The sequence below is a fragment of the Acomys minous genome (assembly GCF_964271855.1).
Source record: "Acomys minous genome assembly, chromosome: 13".
In the NCBI taxonomy this organism is placed as follows: domain Eukaryota; kingdom Metazoa; phylum Chordata; class Mammalia; order Rodentia; family Muridae; genus Acomys; species Acomys minous.
Window position 1 is genome coordinate 23,814,439 of NC_140495.1, and position 19,889 is coordinate 23,834,327.

The window sequence follows — 19,889 nt, forward strand, 5'->3', positions numbered from 1 at the left end:
CTAGATGTGAGGGCTGTTGGTTACTCACCAGCACTGCTCTGCGCTCGTACAGTTTGGCTCGTGACTTGTTCTCACAGCATTTACACGTGAGCATCCTTTGCTACACAAAGCCATTCCTGATTGTCTCGGTGCTTACAAGTAAGAACCAGAGGTCCTCGGAAGATGTGCTGACATTCAGAAGAACACAGCAGGAGCCAAACCAGCACCCAGACAGTGAAACTGCCGGATGTTTTCCTTTTATACAGATCAAGAGTTCCAGCCTTTCGGGGTTGTTTTGTCTTTTTTTTTTTTTGAGACAGGTTTTTCCTTTGTGTAGAGTAGGCTGGCCTTGAAGTCGCTCGAGAGATCCACCTGTATTTGCCTCCCGAGTGCTGGGATTAAAGGCTGCATGCACTGCTTCTTAATTAAACCCACTTGGACTCTACGGAATCCTCCTTGTCTTCCATCTTCTAGGACCCATATGCGGCCCCCCCCCCCACCAGTCAAGATACTGTCTGGTGATGAGCTATAAGGACCACGTGGTTAAACACTAGTGAGAGGTTTTGTTTTATTTTGCTCTTTTAAAGAAATACTTAAGCAAAACTGTAGTAGATGATGCTTGTATTTGGACTTGGGTCACTGTTGTTTGTGTCTTTTACAAGTACAGAGTGACCCAGCCAAGCATGCTAGCAGCTTCATGACCAGGGCATTGCTGTTTTTGATTCTGTGAATTGGCTTCCAGATTAACAACCTACATTTTATAAAACCATCTTGTTACATGGCTCTTCATTCACAAACAGGACAAAAAGTCACTGAGCACTTGTCCCTAAGATGAGTACTAAGGAAAGACCTGCCTCACAAGGCAGTTTCTAGGATCTGCACAGGCAGTAGGAGCAGCCCTCAGGGCACATGCACATGATACAGTGGAGGGATTGTTTTTGTAGTAGCCCAGTCTATTCTTTCTAAGCATTTTCTTTTCTTTTCCTTTTTTCTTTTCTTTTCTTTCTTTTTTTTTTTTTTTTTTGTTTTTTGAGACAAGATTTCTCTGTGTAGTCTGGGCTGTCCTGGACTCACTTTGTAAACCAGGTTGGCCTCGAACTCACAGCGATCTGCCTGCCTCTGCTTCCCGAGTGCTGGGATTAAAGGCGTGCGCCACCACACCCGGCTGAGGAGTGTATTTTAAAGTATGCTCCTCATTTGGTCTCTCCTCACTTGTTGTGTATGTGGGTGTTACATCGTGCACACGGGTAGACTCTTTCCACCCGCGCTCAAGTTTTGGGATCCAGCCCAGGTTGCCATGCTTGCACAGACAATGCCTTGACGTGTTGAGCCATCTCGCTGTCTTGTAGTTTTGGCCTCTTATCTGGACTGATTTTGAATTGTTGACCGACAGCAAACACCACTTGCACTCTGCTCCAGTGACAGCTCTAGCCCTTGGTCCTGAAGGAGTGAAACAGCTCAGTAGCAACAGTGGAAAGTCAAATTGATGAAAGGAAACTCTGTGACAAGTGAAGACCCACACCTTTACCCTAACACTTGGGAGGCAGAGTCAGGCAGATCTCTGTGAGTTGGAGGCCAGCCTGGTCTACAGAATGAGTTCCAGGACAGCCAGGGCTACACAGAGAAATCCTGTCCTGAAAAACAAAAACAAACAACAAATGTTGGAGTTAGCTTTTGTTTTACTTTTTGCATGTGTACACATTGAAAACTTACTTTAGAGAGATCTCTTTTATAGAAATACAGTGATTCAAATAAAACGACTTTTAAAATGAGGTACGTAAGTCCTGCCTGGTAGTTACTATATATGATCCCTCTACTGTAGTTTTGATGCAGAGGCAGGAGGATTACAGTAAGTTTGAGGCTAGTCTAGGTTACAAAGTGAAAACACGAGTTCACAAGGCAAGTAAAAATGGATTAGTTTTTTTGTTTTTGTTTTTTTAGAGATAGGGGTTCTCTGTGTAACTTTGGCTGTCTTGGAACTCTCTTGAGATTCACCTGTCTTTGCCTCCCTGTGTACCACCACCACCTGGCTAAACGTGGATTAGTTATTAAGGGAGGCTGATTACTGTGGTGAGCCCTGTAGGCATTGGAATGGGAGTCCTAGTTGCATCCCATCACTTAAGCCCACAGGCTGCAGTAATAGCAAATGAGGCCTCTGCTGCCAGCGTGTATGACAGCTTCCAGCGACTGGAGAGTGGAGCACAGAGAGGGGCATCCAGGTTAACAGGAAAGGATGCAGCTGGGAGAGAAAGACAGGGAACCGTGGACCACCTCGGCTCAAAGGGAAAGGCGCAGTCTCCAGAAGTGGGAGAAGGTGGGCGCCAGCGGTGTCTGAGTGACCTGTGGAGAGCCATGGGCCCTGCCGTTAGCCTCCTGGCCCGGCTTTCTAGCATGCTTCCATGCTCAGGAGTGCCTTTCTCTGTTAGAAGCTGTCTCTGTTGCTATCCTGTACTCCCGGGCTAGCCACCAGGCCACCAGCACCTGGGAGGCTGAGCCAGTGTCCCTCTGTACTTGAGTCGCACATAGTAGAACAGTGGACACTTAGCTTTCTTCTTTCTTTACCAGGGAAATAGGAAATGAAGTATTCTTTAAGTGTCTTTCGTTCTCTTTCAAATTTTCTCCCGTTATTTCTGTGAGTGGTTCCGGTTGTGCTTATTCACATGAGCTCATGTGTGTTGGTTTCTCCTCGTCCCCTGATTTAAAGAAGTAGTTCGGTGGCATGCTGCCGGGAAGTGGAGGTCTTTCAACTGTTCCTCTTTCTCCAGAGAACAGACACACTCAGCTTGTGAACTCTAATGGCTGTTTAAGGCTTCAGCAGGGCTAGTTGTCCCTGCTGTGTTTTCTACCTTATAGCTTCCCTGAAAAGTCATTTTCATACTTTTAAAAAAACGTTTCTTATTCTCAGTGTTTGATCTTATACTTTCATACTGGATACGGTGACTGAGGAGTTGGGAGCCCTGTGCAGAACATTTCCTTTAAAGGAGGCGAGGGAAACATAGATCATTGCTTTGGGAAATAAAACAGTCCTCTTCCTGCTCTTGTTCCCGTCTTCCTGCACAGGGATGTCTCTGGGATGTAGTTTTCTTACCTTCCTGAGACCCCTCCTGCCCTGAGGCTTTTAGACTGTAGTGCTTGCTCTTTGTGAAATAAGGATGAGAAGGCAAAGAGGAACTAAACATTTTACTTTCAGTTTAATAGCAACAATGGGAGGTGCAGTGCTGGGGCTTGAACTCAGAACTTGATGCATGCTAGGTGCATCCTCCGCTTCTCTACTGCTCTCCAATACTACTACTAGTAATTTTCTTTTTTTTTTTCTTCCTCCCCCACCCCACCCCCTGAGTCAGGGTTTCTCTGTGTAACTCTGGCTGTCCTGGAAGTCACTCTATAGATCTCCAACTCACAGAGATTCACCTGCCTTTGCCTTCCAAGCGCTGGGATTAAAGGTGTGCGCGCCCACGGCCAGCTCCGCCTCTGCCGCCTAAGTGCTAAGATTAAAAGTATTCATTCACATTTACAGAGATCTGCCTGACTTTGCCTCCTTCCTTTTTTGTTTTGTTTTGTTTTGTTTTTTGTTTTTTGAGGGTTTTTCTGTGTAGCCCTCTGTAGACCAGGCTGGGCTTGAACTCAGGGATCTGTGTATTTCTGCCTCCTGAGTGCTGGGATTAAAGGTGTGTGTCACCACATCTGGCTTAAAAGTCTTCTTAATAGGAACAAATATGGTGATGTATGCCAGTAACTCCAGCATTTGGGAGGTGGAAGCAGGAGATAGTGGAACTCTGCGCTACTCTGGGACACATGAGGCTCTGTGTCCACTTGACCTGGGTGCAGAACTCGGTATGCATAGTGCTTGCCTAGACTGTCCAAGGCTCTGTGTTTGATCACCACCATTTTGAAAAACAGAATTCTGGGCATGGTGGTAACATACCTGTGATCTTGGCACTTGGGAAATCAAGGTAGGAGGATTGATGTGAGTTTAAGGGCCAGCTTAGGCTAACATAGTACAAGATCCTGGCCTCCCCAGCTAGCCCCCTGAACCAAACCAAATCTCTATAAAGCAGATGTAATGGTACACACTTGTTACCTATCCTATGGTAGGACAGGAGGGTCTCTATTTTGAGACCAGCCTGGGCTATATGGGGATAAGTGAAACCTCTAAAGCCAAAGGACAAACAAACAAAATAAAACTAAAACCACCACCACCAAAACCAAAAAACCCCAAACCGAAAAAACCTCAATAGAAGCTTTGTTGCCTCTGCTGTTTCTGGTGTTGTTTGTTAAGGATCTGTTAGATATGCTTGTAATCAGATACCACCCATGGCTAAATGTCTAGATTTGACTTTTTTTTTTTTTTCTTTTGAGACAGGGTTTCTCTTGTAGCCTTGACTGTCCTGGACTCGATTTGTAGACCTGGCTGGCCTCCACCTCACAGAGATCCGCCTCCCGAGTGCTGGGATCACAGGCCTGTGCCACCACGCCTGGCTGTGATTTTACTTTCATATATGTGTCTGTAAAATTTGCATAGTGGTGACTGAAAGTGAGTTTAAATAATTGATTCCTAGTGACATCCTCATGCTTTTTTAGGTTTATAATTTACTCTTTTTAGGTATTTACTTTACTTTAAAATTTATATCTCTGTGTGGGCCTGTGCACATAATTGCAGGTCCTCAAGGAAACCAGAGGTGTTGGATCCCCTGGAATTCCAGTTGCTCAAGCTGGGGGCTGGAACTCAACTCTGTAAGAGCAGCAAGAAACACTGACCACTGAGTCATCTCCCCAGCCCTGGTTTTGTTTTGTGTTTTCCAATTTTATTTTATTTTTTAAAAGCCAGGTCTCCCTATGCAGCTCAGGCTGCCCTCAAACTCAATGCTTCTCCAATTTAGCCTTCAAGGAGTGGGATTACAGACATGAGCCCTCATGCCCGCCTTCCTCTGGCTATTTTATTATGTAAAAAACAATTTATATCAGATTTACGTGTGTGTGTGTGTGTCTCTGTGTGTGTGTGTGTTGTGTGTCAGTGTGTGTGTGTGTCTGTGTGTGTGTCTGTGTGTCTGTGTGTATACTCAAGTGCCGCCACGTGGGTCCTAGGTTCTAAATTCAGGTTTTCAGTCCTGGTAGCAAACACTTTTATCCCCTGATTTCTACCAACCCCCTACACACACACACACACACACACACACACACACACACACACACACACCCTAAAAGACAGCCTGTGGCAATTGGTTCTCTTTCTATGTAGGTCCTCATGCTGGGTCAGCTCTCCAGCCTCCCCTTTGCTCCCTCCTTCCCCTCCTCTCACCTCCAAGTGTAGCCCTGGCTGTCCTGGAACTCATTCTATAGACCAGGCTGGCCTTGAACTCACAGAGATCCACCTGCCTCTGCCTCCTCAGTGCTGGGATTAAAGGCGTGCGCCACCGCGCTCCACTCCCTTTCCTTTTAAAAATACCACATTAGGGGTCTGGAGAGATGGCCCAGTGCTTAAGAGCACTTGCTGCTCTCCGAGAGGACCCAGGTCAGTTCCCAGCGCAACACTGGTGGCTCACAACTGCTTGTAACTCCTGTAGTTACATCTTTGGCCTCCATGGCACCTTCACTCATGCTCACATTCTTTAAGCTAAGGAAAACAAACTGCATTTAATCAGTCTCTTATTGCACTACTGTGTATTACAAGAACTAATTGTAGGGCCTGTATATGGATCAGAGGGTTAAGACCGTTTGATGCTCTTGCAGAAGGCCTGAATTTGGTTTCCAGCATGCAATCTGAACAACTGGAAATCATCTGTAGCAGCGCCAGGGAGCCCACAACTCTCTAAGCCTCTTCAGGCGCTAGGCATGTACACAGTGCACATACATACTCAAGACACTCACTTACACACATAAAATAAAAACTTAAAAAAAAAAAGAACTAATAGATTGGTTGTTTTTCTTTTTTAGAGTTTACTGTACTTTGCATTCAAGACTTCTAGCTCCTGGGCTCAACTGACTTTCCTGCCTCAGTATCCCAACTAGCTTAGGACCATAAGGTTGTTCCAGCATGCCTGGATTGTTTTGCTTTATTGTAAAAATTGACTAATGGCTCTTTTTTGTTTTATTGATTTCCAGGGCCCCGAGGTTATGAGTGTGCTTCTGCTCTATAATGCCTCCTGCTATGGCAGACACCCTGGACATCTGGGCAGTGGACTCGCAGATCGCATCTGATGGCTCCATATCTGTTGATTTCCTTCTGCCCACTGGGATTTATATCCAGTTGGAAGTACCTCGGGAAGCTACCATTTCTCATATTAAACAGGTATGTTTATAGTTAGAATTTCTCAAGACTTAGCTTACTCTCTGTCTAACTTAGGGGAAAGTTTAGTATAGAAAATGCTATCTGTGCATATCACGTGGGAAGAGTGAGAAACGATTACATTTCAGACCATTGCATTTAAAATTTTTTGATATGTCCTATTTTTATATATAAACATGCTTATTTTCTCACCTTTGTTTTTAATCTATATGTAATACCTGTATTAAGAAACACTGGCACTAGTCGGGGTGACATGACGTAATCCCAGCCTTCAGTTGGGGGAGGCAGAGGGTGGGAGATGGAAATGGGAGGAGGAGCCATTTGAGGCCATCCTTGACTGCATAGTAAGTCTGAGGTCAGCCTGGGCTACGTAGTGGGCCCTGGTGTGGAAGGGCAAGAAGGCTGAGACCTTTCTGCTGTACTTCCTGACTTCTGAGCTTGTCAGAGTTCTTTCTTCTGTGCTGGTTTGGTTGTTGTCCCCATCCCCAGCACCCTTGTCGTGAGCCAGGAGAAGAGTTTCCACTAAAAATCAACTGACACGTGAAATACTTTTTCCTTTCCTCCCCCACACCCCTCCCCCCAGCAGAATCTTACTCTGCCCTTGACTGGCTTGGAGCTCATAGCTGACTTCCTGCTTCAGCCTCCCAAGTGGTGACGTCAGAGCCACTCTGTTGGCTCTGTTGCATGTGTGTGGCGAGTGTAGCATACGCACCATGAGTATAGAACCCACGGGGGCCAGAAGAGGGCATCAGGTCCCTTGAGACTAGTTACAGATGGTTGTGAACTAATAAGTGGGTACTGGGAATCAGACTCTGGCTCTAGAGGGTGAGTGTCTGATCTTCTACTGTGTGGGCTTTGGGAACCCAACTCAGGTCATTGGGCTTGGTGGTCTGTGCCCTTATTCACTGAGCCATCTCTCCTGTCCCATCCCTAGAGTCTCACTATGTGGCTTTGGCTGGCCTGGAGCTTGCTGTGTAGAGTAGGTTGGCTTCAGACACCACAGAGATCTGCTGCTTCCGTTTCCCAAGTGCTGGGTTAAAGGCTTGAGCCACCGGGCTTCACAGAGATGCTTGCGGGCTCCTTAACAATAAGAATACTGTTGTGATATTTTTAACAACAATCAATCACATATACAGCCTTGGGTTTGGAGGGCTCTTTTACTGACCGCTAATGAATCTAAATGAGATTGCCAGATGGTTCCTGGGGGAGCAGGGGCGCACCTGGCAGACTACAGTTAACAAGGGAAAGTCTAGATCACAGAGATGCAGGAAGTGAGCATCTCTTCACTGTAAACACTGTTAAATGCTGTTTGAGATTCTGTGGAATCTGAGGCCCAGGGTCATGTACTCTGAGCCCTTAAATCTGCTTTGTTGCTAGTTTAAAACAAAATAGTTGCAACCTTCACAGGAGGTATTGCTTTTGCCCCAAGATCCCTCTCAGCCGCACTTATTTATCTATCTATTTGTTATTTATTTATACATGCATTTATGTGAGTGTGTATTTGGTGTGTGGCTGGGGTCATGTGTGGAGGTCACAGGAAACTTGCAGGAGCTGGTGTTCTCCTTCCATCTGGGAGTTCTAGTTACTGAGCTTAGGTCATCAGATTTAGCGTCAGGGGTCTATCCATTGAGCCACCTTGCCTACTCTCTACAGTGCAGTTAACTACACTACACTAAGACTACTAAACCTAAAGAAAATTCACCAGGAACTACATATAAAACACAGACATTAAAAAAAAGTCTCATTAAATTATATGATTAAGGGCTGGAGAGGTGGCTCAGAGGTTAAGAGCATTGGCTGCTCTTCCAGAGGTCCTGAGTTCAATTCCCATCAACCACATGGTGGCTCACAGCCATCTATAATGGGATCTGACGCCCTCTTCTGGCCTGCAGGTGTACACGCAGGCAGAATACTGTATACATACGAATAAATAAATCTTTAAAAAAAAATAAAAATAAGTTATATGATTAAACTGTGACTAAATTGGAAGTTACATAATAAAATCAGAAAAGTTGTAAGACATACTTTATAATAACTATTGATACACGAGGATTCTAAGACTGTAATTTTTTGTTTTTGTTTTTTTTGTTTTGTTTTTGTTTGTTTTTTTGAGCCAGGGTTTCTCTGTGTAGCCTTGGCTGCCCTGCACTCACTTTGTAGACCAGGCTGGCCTCAAACTCACAGAGACATGCCTGCCTCCTAAGGGCTAGGTTACAGGCGTGCGCCACCGTGCCCAGCTTTGTTTTTTGTTTTTTCAAGAGAAGGTTTCACTGTGTAGTCCTGGCATACTCTTTGTAGACGAGGGTAAACTCGAATTCACAGAGATCCACCTGCCTCTGTCTCCATGACTGCTGGGATTACAGGTGTTTGCCACTGTGCCCAGTTTAAAACAAAACAAAATCCTGACATTAAGATTTACAATTCAGACATTTTTAGAGTTTCTTGTAGCTCAGGCTGGCTTTAGACTTGTATAGTGGAGGTTTACATTAAATTTCTCATCCTCCTGATTCTGCCTTAGGTGTTGGGATTACAAACCCATTCCGCTGTACTCTGTTCAGTTTTTTTTTAATTAGTCAAAGTTATTTGCAGGGCTGGTGGAGAGGTGGCTCAGAGGTTAAGAGCTCTGGGTACTTTCCCAAAGGTCCTGAGTTCAATTCCCAGCAGCCACATGATGGCTCATAACCATCTATAATGAAATCTGGTGCCCTCTTCTGGTTTGCAGGCATTACATGCAGACAGAACACTGTACACATAATAAATGAATAAATCTTAAACAAAGCTAAACAAAACAACAAAAACCAAGCTGGACATGGTGCCACACACCTGTAATCCTAGAATTTGGGGAGGCAGATGCAGCCAGATCTCTATGAATTTGAGGCCAGCCTGGTCTACAAAGCAAGTCTAGTACAGCCAAGGCTACATAGAGAAACCCTGTTTTAAAACGCAAGACACACACACACACACACACACACACACACACACACACACACACATGAAAAAAAAAGTTAGTTTTAAGACTGTCAAATATCATTAGTTCTTAATCTTTATGGGCAATTTTCTTTGTATGTTTTGTGTGCTGTGTTATATTACATGAGAATGCAGACCAATTCTCTATTTCACCTGTTTTAATTTGCTGGTTTGTATTGTCAGGAGAATGATCTGTAATAGCTGTACTTTTGGCTTAGAATGAATAAGCTTATTAAATATTATAGCAAACAAAAGTAAAAGAACCAATAGCACCCAAGACAGGCAGCAAAACACCACCAAATCAGGGCATACAAAATCCGGGCAGGAACCGGCTGGGGAAGTGGAGGCAGTCTTTGATTGGTCAGCTCCCGTGGTTGAATTTCTGAGTGACTCCCACTTCAGGTACCTCAAGGGTAACCTGTAGGAACTGTTCATCCAGCCGTTCACAGGGACTCTTGGCATGTTTTGGTCTCATTGTCACCGAGTTAGGTAGCCCATCTCATCCCTGGACAAGACAAACAGGTTTGAATCTGAACTAGGGGAGGGAACAACCCAGCGTCTAGAGCCAACTTTTTAGTGAGCTCAAGTAGCACAGGACAACTCACCAACACAGTGTACACAGCATTTGTTTAAAAAAGAAAAGACAAGGAAAAAAAAAAACACCCTTCACTAGGCGTGGTTGTTCATGTCTGTAATTGGAGACTCGGGCAGATGGAATAGATTTAAGTTTGAGGCCAACTAGGATATATATAATATCCATCCACATATTAGTTCTGGGACAGCCTGAGCTACCATTTATGATAAAATTATACCCACTTCAACACAGAAAGAGAACCACTAGTCTATATGGCATACATTCCCAAGTCAGGTTTTCTTTTCTTCTTCTTTTTTTAAAAATTATTTATTTATTTATTTATTTTTTATGTGCATTAGTGTGAAGGTGTCAGATCCCTTGGAACTGGAATTACAGACAGTTGTGAGCTGCCATGTGGGTGCTGGGAATTGAACCCGGGTCCTTTGGAAGAGCAGGCAGTGCTCTTAACCACTGAGCCATCTCTCCAGGCCCCCAAGTCAGGTTTTCATTCGCTTATGATAAGCTATAATTCAGTTATTGGGCCATTATACGAAATGATTAGCTTCTCTACCACCACCCTCACCACCCTCAGCTAGTGTTGTTAATGGCTGAGTTATCTCCAGCCCCGTGAGTTCTGACTTCTGCAAACTGTGGCAATAGGTATCCTTGCATATGCATCTTTGTACACGTGTGCCAGGATTCCAGATAACATCTTACTGTTTTTCCCTGCAGATGTTATGGAAGCAAGTTCACAATTACCCAATGTTTAACCTCCTTATGGACATTGACTCCTATATGTTTGCATGTGTGAATCAAACTGCTGTGTATGAGGAACTTGAAGATGAAACACGAAGACTCTGTGACGTCAGACCTTTTCTTCCAGTTCTCAAACTAGTGACTAGAAGTTGTGACCCAGCAGAAAAGTTGGACTCGAAAATTGGAGTCCTTATAGGAAAAGGTAATTTAAAAGTTTTCAGTATGGATTCTTTATCTTTGTTCTGCGTGTTAACATGTAAGTATCTTCTAGTGCTTTATTTTCAACATGTAGTTTGAGAATAAGGTATGTATAGAACTGAGGGGCGAGTGTTGAGACACAGTTCTTTAACGTGATGTTGCCACAGCACCCAAGGCTTACATTTTATGTCTCCCCTGCTCCCCCCACCCCCAAGACAGGGTTTCTCTGTGTAGCCTTGGCTGTCCTGGACTCCCTTGGTAGACCAGGCTGGTCTTGAACTCATGGCGATCCGCCTGCCTCTGCCTCCTGGAGTGCTGGGATTAAAGGCGTGCGCCACCATGCCCAACTGCTTGCTTGTTTGTTTTTTTAACCTCACATAATTGGAGAAATTCCCCAATACATGGACATATATGATGGCCCAGATTGGTTTCTGTCTCACTCTGTAGAGCAGCTGAGGTCTTGAAATTGCCATCCACTGAGTGTACTGGTACAAACCTTTAATCCCAGCACTCTGAGTTAGCGGCCAGACTGGTCTACATAGCAAGTTAAGTAGAATGAGATCCTGTCTCAAAGAGATAGCTTGAAACTGATATTCTTCTACCTCAGACTCATAGGTGCAGATGTTGGAGGCATGCACTGCCTTACTTGGCTGAGAATCCCTTTCCAATAGATGATGTTCATTTATTTTTTAATGAACTACTCATAATCCCTTCATAATATGAACTGATTTTGTATGTAACTGCTTACCAATTAAGACCATAAGTTGATAAATGTTTCTATAAATTAACTCATGTTCTTGACAAATTTTTGCTCTTTTATTGAAGTTACTTTTAATTAGAAATTATCTTTGTATCAAATATATAGCCATGATATATTCAATTATTTCTAGGGGCTGAAGATGTCGCTCAGTTGGTAGAATACTTGACCAGGATGCATGAATCCCTGGGCCCCCTTCAAGCAAGCAAACAATAATGGGCAGGGCAATGCATGCTGGAAGGGTCAGGAGTTCAAAATCATCCTCAGCTACATGGCAAGTTGGAGGCTAGCCAATGGCTACACGAGACCCTGTTGTGTCAGAAAGAGAGAGAGAGAGAGAGAGAGACAGAGAGAAGAATTTCTGGAGAAAATTAAAGACATAGAGGCTCGATTCTTTCTTGCTATGGAAATCTTAGCAGACGAGGTTTAATGTCTGTTAACACCCTGCTATAGAGAAAGTGCTGATCCAATTTAGGAACTACATGGGGATTGGAAGATTAATCCCAAATCAGAAAGTCCTCTGAAGCTTTTTGGATTTGATTGGCCTGATTTGGTGAGATTCATTACATACAGTAGCATAATATGGTGCCTGCCTCCTACCCCATCCCCGGCAAAAGCCAGCTCCAGGTTAGCTTTTCTTTGGGGCAGAGGGAATAACTCAGTCAGGTGCTTACCAAGCATTCCAAGTTGTTTTATTACATTTATTTACTTATCTGGGTATAAGTACTTGCTTAACACATGCATTCGTGTGTGTGTGTGTGTGTGTGTGTGTGTGTGTGTGTGTGTGTGTGTGTGTGTAAGTCAGAGGACACACTTGGCTGGTTTCCCACCAATTATGTTCCGGGGATTGAACTCAGGTCTTTAGGTTTGCTAGTCAGCATCTTTACCCACTAAGTCATCCTGTAGCCCCAGATTTAGATTACTTTTAATGGTCATTTTAATTTCAGATTAACTAGCCACCACTAACTGTTGCTAAGCTCACCAAATTTAGCAAATGAAAGCACATGAAATATTACATAGGATATACTTTGGATAGAACATGTCTTCGGGATTTAGCTACAGTGTGATTGAGCACAGCGTTTTCTCATCCCACAGCCTTTACCCCGCCCACTACCACATAAGGGTGTGATATAAAGCAATAGACACCACATTGCATGCAGTGTCTTGTGACATGCTATTTTGTGTAAAGTACTCTGCAAGCTGATCAAGCTATAAGTGATATTTATAGCACAAATTAAGCAGTTCATATGTTCTTAGATGTTTATTGCTTTTTAGGAGATCTGGCAAGTCTTTGGGATCATATGCTGAAAGTTTTTATGTAGGAAGTCTGTTTCAGAACAAGTCCTTACTTTTCATACCTAACGAGTTGGTGTCTGCAGTTGCTGCTCTCTATAATGACTGTGTCCAGGGCTGAGTGAGGTCATGCCTCCTGAGAAAACAATAAACAATTACTTCAGTTTAACTTCAGGAACAAGGTTGCTGCCTCCTCTGTCCAAAGAAAACAATAGAACTTTTACAGCAGAGCTGCCCTGAGCAGGCTAAAAATACTGTTTCCTCTAGGAGGATGTGCTGGAGATTTTCTTTACTGTTTATTCTAAATAATTGTATACAGGGTTGCGCTCTCTGTGCTCCCACTTCTCTCTCCCGTGCAATGCATGCTCCCCTGTCTTGTTTTCTACAGCACCCAGGAAAGTTGAATCACAGCCAGGAGGCTTTATCAGCTTGAAGAGAAGGTTTGGGCTGGGTTTGGTTTCAGAGGTTTGTAATCCCAGCTGCTTGAGAGGCCAGGGAAGGAAGATCACAAGTTGAAGCCTTAAAGGCCGCCTTGCAACTTGGTGAGCCCTTGTCTCAGAGCCTCTCATTTCAGAAGAGAGCTGTGAGTGTAGCCCAGAGGCTCGCGATGTGCCAGGCCCCGGGTTTGTGTCATACAGCTCCCCGTCCCCTCACCAGCGCTGGCATTTCTGTTGTGTTTCAGACTGGGTTAAGTATCTTGCCCAGGCTGGTCTCCAACTCTTGGCATTATCGGGCCTCCCGGGGCTATGCTAGTTAGTGCTGATGTGGTCAGTTGCCAGCTTGCCTGGCGGTCTGTAGGAGTGTAGTAATATTTTTAGTGTGACCAAACTGTTTTCTCATGCTTTTTAAGTATAATATTTGTGTATACGTCATATACTGTTTTCTATCATTTCTTAGGAGAAGGTATATGAAGAACTAAGCTTAAACTTAAGTTACTTAGCTGGAGTTATTAATGGCATGTTTCTTTGTGTCACTGTTAGCCTTGGGCATCAAGCCCAAAGCCTCATGAGTACTAGGCAGGCGCATTATCTCTGAGTTGTTCTCCAGTTCCAAACTTTCATTGTTTCTATATTTTTTTTAAAAAAGTTATAAATTTTTAAAAAAACTTAATTTTAATACAACTAATTCTATTGAAAATAGATTTTATCCATACAATATTTTCTAATTTTGCCCCCACCCACTCCTCCAAGTTCCGCCTTCCCTCCTCTTCCATCTGGAGTCCCTCCTTTCTGTCTTGTTAGAAAACAAAAAGACATTTAAAGGATAATAAAATAAAGTACATAAAGATAAAACAAAATCAAACCAATTGGAATAGGACAAAACAAACAGAAGAAAAAGAACCAAAAGAAAAAGCACATATATGTACATATGCGCGCGCGCACGCACACACACACACACACACACACACACACACACACACACACACACGAATTCTGTAATATACACAAAGGACCTGTAAGGCTTTAAAAAACAGGTCCTGACACAACACTGTGAAAACAAGAACCTCCAAAGATAAAGATGCCATTGACTTCATTTTTGTCCTTGGCCATTTACCACTGGGCATACAGCCTACCATTAAGACTAGTTTGTTTCCCCAGTGAGACTTCCATGTAGAAAATTCATTTTTTTCATTTGCGAGAGGTTATCAATTGGAGATAGCTCCGTGTGAGGGATGGGGGCACGTGTCCACTTCTTCGGCTGTAGGATCCCATCTGGTGCAGACCTGTCAGGCCCGGTGCGTGCTGTCTCAGTCTCTGTGAGTTCGCCTGTGTATCAGCCCTGCTGTTTAGAGGGCTTTGTTTCCTTGGTGTCCTCCATCCTCTCTGGCTTTCACACTCCACCTCCTCTTCTTCAGGGTTCCCTGAGCCCCGCTGAGAGGGACTTTATGGAGCCATACTGTTTAGAGCTGAGTGTTCCAATGTCTCTCTTTACTGTTTACGTATTGTCTGCTGTGGGTCTCTGTATCTGTTCTCATCTGCTGCAGGAGGAAGCGTCTCTGGTGATGGTGGACAAAGCACTGATCCAGCCACACAGCAGAATATAATTAGGAATATAACTAGCAATTGTATCGCTACATTCCTTTAGTAGAACAGTAGTAGTTGGTTTTTCCCTACATCCCAAGGCTGTCTAGTCTCAGGTTCCTGGTCACCCAAAGAGTCTTGAGTGTGGGATCCGTCTCATGAAAGGGAGGCTTAAATCAAATCACATATTGGTTGGCTACTTCCACAAGCTTTGTGCTACAATGGCACTAGTTTGCTTCGCAAACAGCACAGCATTATAGATGGAAGGGTTTGTAGCTGGCTGTGCATGCAGAGTGCCTACTGGTACCAAGAGCCCCAGCCAGTGGTAGTTTTATTTTTGAGACAGGGTCTTGCTGTGCTACTCAGGCTGACCTGGACCTAGCTAGTCTTAAATTTGCGAACTTACTGCTTTTACCTTCTAAATTTCTCAGATTATAGAACTTGCCACTATACCTGCCTGCTCTTCCCCATTTACAAAACTATATGTATGTATGTATGTATGTATGTATGTATGTATGTATGTATATTTGGTTTTTTGAGACAGTCTCTTTGTGTTAGCCTTGGCTTTCCTGGAGTCTCTGTGTAGACCAGGCTGGCCTTGAACTCACAATGATCCACCTGTCTCTGCCTCCTGAGTGCTGGGATTATAGGCGTGCGCCACCAAGCCTGGCTAATAATAATTTAATTGATGTATTTTTGCACTTGTTTATGTGTATGCTTGTCTGTGCACACCTGGAGGTCAGAGAGCAAGGTGTAGGAGTCCATTCTCTCCTTCCAGCATGTGGCTCCAGGGATCAGATTAGGCCATCAGCCTTGGCGGTGAGCGTCTGTACTTCAGTATCTTTTACTGAGCCATCTTGTTGGCCCCAAACTTCACTTTTGAAAGATTTTTGTAGTGGTTCTCAAAATTCATGCACTATTACTTAATAAGAAGAATATACAGCTGTGTGATGCACACCTGTAATCCCAGCACTGTGGCAGGCGGGGGTTGGCGAATCACTGTGAGTTCGAGGCCAGCCTGGTCTACAAAGTGAGTCCAGGACAGCCAAGGCTACACAGAGAAACCCTGTCTCAAAAAAAAACAAAAACAAAAAAATATGCATAGGTCAGGCATGATGGTATGCACCCTTAATTCCAGCACTGGTAGGCAGAGGCATGGAAAGAGGATCTTTGGGAGTTTGAGGCCAGCTTGGTCTACATAGCAAGTTCCAGGATAGGCAGAATTACATAGAGACCCTGTTCCAGCAAACAAACAAACAAACATATTCTACCACCACCACCAAAATAGTGAGCAAATGCTTGCAATCCCAGCACCCAGGAGGCAGAGACAAGAGGATGTTGGAGGCTTGTTGGCTAACCACTCAAGCCTAATTAGTGAGCTTCAGACCAGTGAGAGGTCCTGTCTCAAAGGAAGGTGGAGGTGTTGCTGAGAACAGCACCTGAAATCTTCTCTTGGCCCCACCTGCATATGTGTACACGTATGTGTGTAAACTCTCACACACATGCATTAAAGAGGAAATGATTACCAAATCAGTGGTGATTTTTCATTCTCAGTGTATACTGAATCTTTATACTTGGAACTATAGCCGTGTTGTATGGAACTCACTGTGGGAAATAATGGCTCAGTGGGCAGACCCTAGAATACCCTGCCAAGTCACAAACGGCCACCTTAAGTGTCCCGGTGCATTGAGGACGGCTGCTTGGGGAGTATAATTCTAAACAGGTTTTGGTGCTGATGAGGAATTTTGCACATGAAAGGGGTTTTGGGAAAGGTGAGTAAAAGGGAATGGCATCTGAAAGATGGCCCTCTTAAAGAATAGCCAGGATTGATAATGGCTATTGAAAAGGCCGCAAGAATAAGCAAAGACTACTTAGGTACACAATAGCTCAGAGCAGGGAGGGTCTTCCAGAAAAGTTGGGAACTTACTACTAATAGCTCTTGGGACTCTGTTATCCTTTTCATGCGTCATTGTAACAAGACGGTAACAGGATGCAGCCTCCCATTCATGAGCAACACACTGCTTTCCAGCAAAGTTTCTGTTCTTCAGAAAAGCGTTTGTTCAAAATCAACAGTCCCACCATAACCCCTCAGATCTAATGAAATGTTTCCACTTGAAAGACATTCACGGTACCAAACCTGCCGTGATGTCTTAAATTCCATTTGTGATTTCAGTGGTGCAAATGGACCCTGGGTTTTCTTCAGTGTGGAGGGATTCATTTTATCTTGGTTGAACTGGAATCTCTTTTCCTGATAATTCAAGAGAATGGGCAAAAGTTAAACATTCCCACAAGAGAACCTTTGCAAAGAGGACAGTGACATTCCAGAGGCTAAACTCTGAGCACCAGGGAACTACTGTCTTAGCCGAGAGTGAAGTGCTCTGAGTTCACCTTAGTCAGGCTCCGTGAACATGCTCTTGGCCCAGTTAGCGGCTTGGACCTTCATCCCACTTCTGTTCCCTGGGGAGTTTAAAAAAAAAGTTTATTTTTAAATTAAGTGTTTGTATTTGGGTATGTGTATGACAGTGTAGGTGCCAGTGGGGGCTACTAGACGGTGTCAGGTCCTCTGGAGCTGGAGTTGCAGGTAGTTGTAGCACTCCCCCAAGAGTAAGTGCTGAAAGGAAATTTGGACCTTGGCAAAAGCACTGCATACTCTTAGCAGCTGAGCTATATTCCCCAGTCCAATTTTGGGAAAATTTCTGTTGAAGAATTGAAATGGGAAATAACACGATCAGATTTGCATTTTAGAAAGCTTGCTCAGAGTGTGAGATTGGAGAGGTTAGGCCTTCAAGTGGAAGGCTGGTGGGCTGCTTACTGAGTAAAGGCCCTGAGACTAAGCCTTACAGCCTGAGATTGATTCCCAGTACCCACATGGTAGGAGAGATTGCCACAAACTGCCTTCTGATGTGTGTCTGTGTGTGTGTCTGTGTGTGTGTACATGTGAGTCTCCATGTCTGTGTGTGTCTGTCTTGTATCTTTCCACTAAATCAATAAGCATATGTAACTTAAAAATCTTCTACTAAGGAATCTGAGAGCGTGATGGTCACCTGAAGGAGAGATGCCAAGGGCTAGGATTAGGTTAATGGCTGCAGAAACAGATAGGTAAACAGTTGGGAGACATCGAGAAGGCATTTTAGAGCTTGTATAGCGGTGCATCCAGCAATTTTAGCAGGCAGACCAAGGACTGCCTTGAATTTGAATTTGAGAGCAGCCTGGGCAAGTGGTAAAACCCAGGCTCAAATATTCCCCCAGGTGGGTTAGACATAGTAAAGAGTTTGATTTGTGCTGTTGGGCATTCATTTCTCTTTTCTCCCCTGTAATACCTATTATCCATGAATAAAAGAATGTTAACTGTGCATTCTAGGAAATTCCCCTTGTAGGCAGCATGACATTATCACCTACAGAGTTCATGCCCATGAACCACACAAAAGTCATCCTTTACCACCCCACCCTCCCCCAAATTCTTCCTAATGTTTTGTGTTGGATCACGTTCCTAGCTATCCTGGGCATATGTGCCTGGTTACACATGCCTGCTGGGGGTCCAGATGTTTCTACTAAAATTAAATAGGTCATCCACAGCTAATTTACAGAAATATTTTGTTCTGTTTTGTTTTGTTTTTTACAGGTGTAAGACTTTGCAGGAAAATCTATGGCTCTTTTATGTGGTTTTAAATTGTGCACATGAATTTCATTTTTATTATTAGATTTTTTTTTTTTTTTTTTGCTTTTCTGAGTGTATGCATATTTACTCTGCAGCTCTGGCTGTCCTGAAGCTTGTAGCAACTCTCCTGCCTCCACCCCCAAATTCTACCAGTATTCATACCCAGTTGTGATGACTCTAAGACTGATAACCCATCTATATTTCTACATAATGTTTTAAATTTGTATTCTAGAAATCCAACAGCATTTGTATTTTATACATGAGACTCATTTTAATTGTGTTAGTTTGTCATCTTTCATGGTAATCTCCTGCCCAGTTTTGTTGGCTTGGTAAAAGATAAGTTATCCAAGTTAGGTTGTATTGAAGATACTTTGTGGTATTCTTTTTCAATTATTATTAGCTACTAAAAATCTGACATCTTTACAACATGCCTTTAGGTCTTCATGAGTTTGATGCCTTGAAGGATCCGGAAGTGAATGAATTTAGAAGAAAAATGCGCAAATTCAGTGAGGACAAGATTCAGTCCCTGGTGGGGCTGTCGTGGATTGACTGGCTGAAGCACACATACCCGCCTGAGCATGAGCCGTCTGTGCTAGAGAACTTGGAAGATAAACTCTACGGAGGAAAGCTGATCGTGGCTGTGCATTTTGAAAATAGCCAGGTAGTGTTCGATATAATGTTTATATTATCCTGTAGTGAGTCTTTGATTCTACGTGGCTGCTGCTCCATTCTTAGAAGCACTTCTTACGTAGAAAGCACCACTACAAAAAGAACGGGTAGGCTGCTAGGCCATGTTTTTAATTGCATAGGACTGTCTAAAGTGAGAGCCTTTGTACAAACACTTTTGATGCATTGGAATAGTATAGAAATGAATTGTCAAGCTGCACTGTTTAATTGCCTTTTGCAGTTCTCAGAGAATGAAAAAAAAACTTAAAGAGACATCTTATTTTTATTTTATTGTATGTGTTTGAGTGTTTTACTTGTATATATGCTCACTATTTGCATGCCTGATATCCGCTAGGCCAGATGGCATTGGATCCCCTAGAACTGCAGTTAACAGGCATTTGTGAGCCGCCATGTGGATGCCGGAAATTGAACCCAGGTCCTCTGGAGGAGCAGCTAGCTAGTGTTTTTTACTGCTTAGCCATCTCCCTGCTTTTTTTCTTGGAAACAAAACAAAATATTATGACATTTAAATAGTATATTTGCATAAAGAAATAGTAAACAGTCATGTATATTACATTGTTTTGTTTTCATAAAACCAGGAGGCTTTTCAAGGAACACACACACACACACACACACACACACACACACACACACACACACACACACACACTTTTTTCCCAAGACAGGATTTCTCTGTGTAGCCTTGACTGTCCTGAACTTTGTGGACCTCTGCC

The 19,889-nt window shown here is 43.6% G+C and overlaps 1 protein-coding gene across 1 annotated transcript in view; it reads left to right on the plus strand.

Moving 5' to 3' along the window:
* PIK3CB (phosphatidylinositol-4,5-bisphosphate 3-kinase catalytic subunit beta) overlaps positions 1–19,889 on the plus strand; it is a 109,836-nt gene that overhangs the window by 24,040 nt on the left and 65,907 nt on the right. Inside the window, exons 3-5 of the mRNA XM_084753417.1 lie at positions 6,082–6,268; positions 10,539–10,764; positions 18,927–19,150. Of these exons, the coding sequence (XP_084609543.1) occupies positions 6,116–6,268; positions 10,539–10,764; positions 18,927–19,150 (603 nt within the window). The 5' untranslated portion in view covers positions 6,082–6,115. The remainder of the gene's footprint in view (positions 1–6,081; positions 6,269–10,538; positions 10,765–18,926; positions 19,151–19,889) is intronic.